We start from the raw sequence: 7143 nt of genomic DNA on the forward strand, positions 1-7143 counted from the left end.
TTGATATTTTTTGCTTTAATCATCAGTGAATGATTTTCATTTTGCAGCTGCTTGATGTTACTGAAAAAGATTGCGTCCATCTGGGAGATGTAAAGACAATAGTGTGAACATTTTGTTTTTCCTTTGCACATGATTTGCTTGTAATGACCTCAAATTAGAGCAGGGTCAAAGCTGTTATTAGTAGAAATTCAAGTGAAGGGACACCATTCCTCAGATCAAACAAGAATGGAAAGAAGGCGTGGGTCATTTTCTTTTTTTTCAGTTTAAGATTGATACTGTAGATGTGTCAGAGACAGCCATGGAAAAGAAGATTGTCACTATTGGCTCCCATTGTAAACTGCTGCATTTGCGCTTTCTTCCCGTCACACAGCTCTCCAGATTTGCTTGCCACTTAGAATACACAGGATGTTTTCCAACCATAATGCTTCGTTAATTTCACTAAAAGTGAAACAAGAAACTATGAATGTGTAAATAAACAGATAAAAAGCTGTGGCAAAACAGAGTTGACAAGATTGTGGGTGACCTTGCCTTAAAATTATCCGTTTCTCAAACTGCGATCATACATTCTTCTCTGTTCTAATTAAACATGGGACTTTATTTGTTCCAGATGCAGCTTTTTTTTGATGTGTTATTTTGGTAAGGGAACTCTGTGGCACGAGAATAGTGCAGGCTTGTGTGTTAAAGCAGATCCAGTGCAAGTTGTGTGATCATGTTGGCTCCGTGCTGGCCCGTGCAACTGCTCCAATATTCAGATGTCATCTCTGAGTACAGACTGAGTGCCTCAGTGCATGTGGGAGAAGTGGAGGGTTTGATCATAGGGTTTGAATCAGGCGTGTCACATGTGAGGAGCACATTAAAAACACACATAAAATGTGCTAATGACAATGGTGGTAAAACCCATTCTGTGTGAGTGATAGGAGACATTATGTGTAATGACATCAGTGTGGTGGACACAGCCAGCCGGGGGACGGGGCCCTGGCTGTGTCTGCGTGGTGTTTGGGGATGTTGGACTGAAAGACAGCTCTGAACAGCTCTGTACACACCACCTCAGCGCTGTCTTGAGTATTAATAGACACGTCTTTGTTCCGACTGACACGCTTCTGAAGTGGAATGAGACAAGCTGAGGCGATAAGGATCTCCACTCTCTGTGTGAGTCAAACCTCAAAGTACCACTTAGGCGGCTTTCCTTTTGCTCTCTGAAGTCTGGCAGTACAACGGGAGGTTGGGCCCAGACGGCAGCAGAGACGGAGACACTGACAGGAGCTGTCATGGGCCTTTTTCCCCTGCTTGCATTTATAAAGGACCAGAATGTAGAAATGAAGCCATGTTTGTAGTGTGGAGGTTTGTCCAGGCCTGAGTCCTCTGCTTTTACTTATCTAACCCTGTTTATGAAGGGGGAGAAAATGTAATGAAGCACTGAAAGGGAGGGCTGTGTGAGTACAAGTGTGAAAGAGAAAGGGATTATTTGTTGATGAAAAAGCCGTGATCAAGGGAAAGAGACAGACAAGGGAGGGTGAGCAGAGAAAGGGAGAGGGGTCATTAAAAGGACACCATCTCGCTTGCAGTAAATGGCAGTAAAGTATCTGGCTAATCTGCCATCATTATACTGATTAAATCACCAGGGATTTGGCGTTCCCATCAGCTGCAATCAATGGGGCAAAATCAATAGACAGGGGATACGTGAGAGGCTCTCAGCCACGGTCAGCTGCACCTCGTCCTGAGCCACAGCTCCATCTGTGGACTCAACCACCAAACACTCTTATATTAGCGTCAATAAAATTTAAACGACATGGATTTGGGGATTTTTATGTTAAGCGTTTTATGAAATAGTGTGGTTCCCTGGAGCTCCAAGCAATGTCTTTTCCTTCACACGTCTGTGTTTAAATCTAATCCCCCCACACCCCCTCCTTCCTCCCTGTGGCCTGGAGTACTCATTCAGTCTCCCTTCACTTTTGTTTCTCACTCATTGATTCACCCACAGATGGTGTGTGGGTTGTCATCCACGTTTAAAGTTAAATGTTAATTAAGGTTAAAGCTTAAAGGAAAACATGGCTAGAAATCACATTTAAACATTAAATAAAATATATAGTGCAACATAAATAAATAAAACAGTAAAAATGCTGTTATGTCTGCTGCCAGAAAGAACTCATTAAGAACAATTTGTGTTTTCAGTCAATGCCAGACTCAAAGGAAAGATAGGAAAAAGCCATTCAGAATTTCCATGGCAAAAACAGACATTTTGGTTACACTGTAACTGATATGAGCCGTCAATAGTGACTGATAATGTGCATAAAAGAAATAATTCAACATTTGGAGACACAGGCTTATTTGTTTTCTTGCTGAGAGTCAAATGAGAGGACTGATATCACTCTTATGTCCATACGCTAAATATGAAGCTACAACTAGCAGTCAATTAGCTTGGATTAGCATAGCACAAAGACTCAAAACAGGGGAAAGCTGTGACCTTGGCTCTGTGCAAATGGGTAAAATGATCCATCCACCAGCACCTCGACAGTCTGTTCTTGTTAAAAAATAATAATTTGAAAGTCAGTACCACTTTCATTTCTGCATGCTAAATAAGCTAAAACCAGCATTAGCTAAGCTTAGCGTAGAATAAAGACTAGCTTGGTAAGTCTTTTCTTTTATCATAGTTGTGTTTGGTTTTAAAGATATAGTTTGACACTCTTGGAAAGACACTTATTCGCTTTAGAATTAGATGAAAATATTGATACCACACTCAAATCTGTACTCTTAATACACTAAATATTAAGCTGGAGAAAGCTTAGCTTGTTTTTTTTTTAATCTCCTTGTAAAAACTGCAACTTCTACACTGTGTTTTGGTACAAATTTAACACGATACAACATGAGCAAACATGTGGACGTGCTACAGACAGATTTTGTCAGACAGAGATGGAGCCAGGCTAATGGTTTCCCCTGTTTCCAGTCTTTATGCTAAGATAAGCTAACCAACAAAGTGACAGCCAGTACAGGGGCTGCTTCTGTTTCTTGGATGTATATTATGCTGTAAATGTAAATGAGGTGATTTTTCTTCATCTTTCAGAATGAGGCAGGGTAAAGGTTGGAGTGTGGTGCTGCTGGTGCTTTTGGGGCTGGGAGCTGTGGCCCAGAAGCTGCCCACGAGAGACGAGGGGCTCTTCCAGATGCAGATCAGAGACAAGACGCTTTTCCATGATTCCTCCATCATCCCGGACGGAGCAGAGATCAGTGGCTACCTCTTCAGGGACACACCCAAAAGGTAAGTGCTCTTCAAATCAACAACGACTGAATGAATTTCCTAATCCTAGTCATTAAAAACTGTTTACATGTTATGAGTGCAAAAAGGGGGCGATGACACAATCTGCTACTGAGTGATCCATAACTATCATTGAGGAAAACATTAAACTTGCAGATGGCCACTTACTGTAAGCAGCTAGGATGATCAGATGCTGCTCTGTAACATGATCTAGTATGTTGATGCAAAAACTAAATAATGGATGAGAAAGTCGTGTGTGCGTAAATGAGTGTCTATCAGCTCTGAGAGAGAGAGCCCAAGGTCGGTGGAACAATAATGCAACAGTCTCAAACAGTCTGTGCATTTACCCCACACATTTTATAGGATGATGTCAAACTATGATGAAACATGGATGTTGGTCTCATATCAGGCCTATCATTTCCACAGGTACTATTTTGTGGTGGAAGAAGACAACACACCCCTGTCTGTGACCGTGACACCTTGTGATGCTCCTCTGGAGTGGAAACTCACCCTGCAGGAGCTGCCAGAGGAGGCCAGCGGAGAGGGATCAGGTATAATTGACATCAGGCAGCAGTGGAAGAGGTTAATGACACGTTATGTGGAAATATCACTATCCCCCCACACACAATTAACTGACGCAGTGATGGTAGGCTTTGTGTTTTGGTGGGTTTTAATTAAGTCACAGTCGCAGTGTCTAGTCTGACCACTTATGATGTCTGACTCGGCCCAAGCTGACGTCTATAATTTTAGAGAAGGGCTCTGCTCTAGTCAACCTACTGAATCAAAGCCATTACATCCCTTTACTTAAGCTGTCTTGGTCTTCTTAAGGTAAATCCTGCTACACTCTGTCTGCCTGTCTTCCTTCCTCTTTTCCTTTCCTTCTTTCTGTCTGCCTGTTTTTTTCTTTCCCTTTTCTGCCTCACATTAAAACTTTCTCCATCTGGAGCTTGTCCTTTCGGCACAGGAGATCTTGCCAGATGACTAAAGCAGCGTTTTCGAGCATAGATGTGTGATGTGAGCATATATTTGAATGTCAATTCATGAGCACCTGCGTATGTGTGTCTGTGCTCTTGTCAAATCAAATATTACTAGATGATTTATTGGGTAGTTACACTGCTGGAGACACGTACCTTTCCTCAAGAGAAAAGAATTCATCCTGAACTGGAGGAATAAGGATGAATCTGGACCCAACACACGCAACGCCATCAGTAGAAGTGTTAATTCAGTTCAGCCAGTGAACCTCTTCCTGTCTTTGCTGCTCTTTTTGCTAAATGTCTCTGGTGGGAGTGGATCTTTGAGCATTAATTTTTAGTACATCACTGAGCACACTCCCTGGTTGACAAACATAATATTATGGTTTCTGGCTCAAGCCGGAGTAAGAGCTCAGACTGTCTCTCTCACAGAGAAGCTACAAGGCGCCTCTTTCTAGCACAGCTTCCCCGGAAAGGCCGAGTGAATGCTGGTCTGTGATCTTTGGGGATGTTTGGAGTGAAAACATGGCTGCCATGTGAGGGGCTAATCGTCCGTGAGGCTTGCAGAGCTTCACCGTGACCTCATAGCATCAACATATTACAGATTCTGTTTTGAGTGGGCTGGAAATTACCTCCCATCAAAGCCAAAAACGAAAAGGAAGAAAAATATTGTAAAGGTCATGACATCAAACATCTCTGTCAGCGTGCTCAAAATTTATGTGGATTCAGTGTCAAGCAAAGAGCTTATGTTGTGCGTGTTTGTCTTTGTTTTCCAGGAGAGCCTGAACCTCTGGAGCAGCAGAAACAGCAGGTGACCGCAGACGAAGGGACGGAGCTCTTCAACTACAAGGGTAATGATGTGGAGTCCTACGTGGCCACCAGCACGCCCTCTGGCCTCTACCAACTGGAGCTGCTGTCCACAGAGAAAGACAGCAACTTCAAGGTGTACGCCACCACAACTCCAGAGTCTGACCAGCCGTACCCGGAGCTGCCCTACGACCCTCGTGTGGATGTAACCGCCCTGGGCCGAACCACTGTCACCCTGGCCTGGAAGCCTACGCCTACAGGCTCTCTGATGGGCCAGCCTGTCCAGTATTGTGTGGTAATCAACAAGGAGCACAATTTCAAGAGCATGTGTGCTGCTGAAGCTAAGATCAACAATGATGATGCCTTCATGCTGGCGCCTAAGCCTGGAAGAGACTTCAGCCCGTTTGACTTTATGCACTTTGGCTTTGTTCCCTCTGACAATGGTTTTGGGAAGGACCGAGGCCTCACAAGCAACAAGATCTCACGGGCGTACACAGCCAAGCCCAAAGCGGCAGACATTCAGAAGGTGTGTATTGGCAATAAAAACATTTTCACTGTGTCAGACCTGAAACCAGACACACAGTACTACTTTGATGTGTTTGCTGTGAATTCTGCCACCAACACCAGCACAGCATACGTGGGAACTTTCGCCCGCACTAAAGAGGAAGCTCGTCAGAAAACAGTGGAACTGAAGGACGGCAAAGTGTCGGACGTTTTCATCAAGAGAAAAGGCACCAAGTTCCTGCGCTTCGCTCCTGTGTCTTCCCATCAGAGAGTCACTCTGTTTGTCCACACGTGTCTGGACGCCGTGCAGGTACAGGTGAGGCGCGACGGTAAGCTGCAGCTCTCGCAGAATGTGGAGGGGGTACGGCAGTTCCAACTGCGAGGAAAGCCAAAAGCCAAGTACCTGATCCGCTTGCGGGGTAGCAGGAAAGGAGCCTCCACTTTGAAGGTGCTAGCCACCACACGACCCAGCAGCAAGCAGCCCTTCCCTTCACTTCCGGAGGACACGCGCATCAAGGCCTTCGACAAGCTGCGCACCTGCTCCTCCGTCACTGTGGCCTGGCTGGGCACACAGGACCGCAACAAATACTGCATTTACCGCAAGGAGGTGGCTGATAATTATGGCGAGGAGCAGAGACGCCGGGAACAAAACCAGTGTGCCGGGCCAGAGACCCGCAGGAAGTCAGAAAAGGTCCTGTGCAAGTACTTCCACAGCCCGAACCTGCAGAAAGCTGTGACCACAGAGACCATCACGGGTCTGGAGCCGGGCAAGACCTACCTGCTGGACGTTTACGTGGTGGGACACAGTGGTCACTCTGTGAAATACCAGAGCAAACTGGTGAAAACAAGGAAATACTGCTAAATGACTCTGCAAAGAATAAATCTATTATAAATATATATATTAAATAAGTTTATTTAACTCTAAGTGATATTCTACTAAGGAGTGTATACAGACTGACTACTCACACAGCTGATGGGCCTGTGGCAGTGACTGAACTGTTTGTAGAGAGAGATATCAACCTGTATATTTATGTTTACATTTCATTGCGGCACGTCTGGGTGGCCCGTGGTGTGAGCTGCTTTGTTACCAGGCCTGTCGTCTTGACATCACGTTGCCACCGGGGAGGCAGAACTTCAAAGAGGATCATCTTCTGCGTTGTATGTCTCTTTGTTTTCTGCATGACATTTTGCTTTTCGTCCGTCATATTTGTCTGTTGCTTCAGTTTCAAATCATGTTGGCCGGAGGAGATACGGTAGCTGCCTGTATTGTATAAATCTCCCACTGCATATTCACTACACGTTTTAGGAAGAATTTAAATTATTTTATACTTTTCGTCTCTCTTTATGATTGTCTGTTTTTATTGATGACAATAATAACTGTTGCGAGGAAATTCCAGTTTTATGAGGAAGTTGTCGTAGTTGAGACATTCCCTTGTGTATCTCAGCCAGTGTTTGCTCTAGAGCCCATCTTGTAAATGTGTTCTGTGCTGGAGATCTGTGTTATTATCACTGTATCGCTGTGTGTGTGTGTGTGTCACATGTACAGAGTTGTCCTGCCAATATTCATGTACATAAACACTAAATATAGAACAAGTAATCCCTGTGTCA

General features: G+C 44.4%; 1 protein-coding gene across 2 annotated transcripts in view; it reads left to right on the forward strand.

The window, feature by feature from the left end:
- Positions 1–7143, forward strand: part of ndnf (neuron-derived neurotrophic factor) — a 10036-nt gene extending 2893 nt beyond the window's left edge. For both annotated transcript variants that reach the window (XM_071487029.1, XM_071487030.1), the window contains exons 2-4: positions 3062–3256; positions 3680–3804; positions 5001–7143. In XM_071487029.1, the coding sequence (XP_071343130.1) occupies positions 3063–3256; positions 3680–3804; positions 5001–6397 (1716 nt within the window). In that variant the 5' untranslated portion in view covers position 3062 and the 3' untranslated portion in view covers positions 6398–7143. The remainder of the gene's footprint in view (positions 1–3061; positions 3257–3679; positions 3805–5000) is intronic.

The sequence above is a fragment of the Trachinotus anak genome, unplaced genomic scaffold (genome assembly GCF_046630095.1).
Source record: "Trachinotus anak isolate AG129_WGS33_773 ecotype Australia unplaced genomic scaffold, CSIRO_AGI_Tana_v1 ptg000010l, whole genome shotgun sequence".
Lineage (NCBI taxonomy): Eukaryota > Metazoa > Chordata > Actinopteri > Carangiformes > Carangidae > Trachinotus > Trachinotus anak.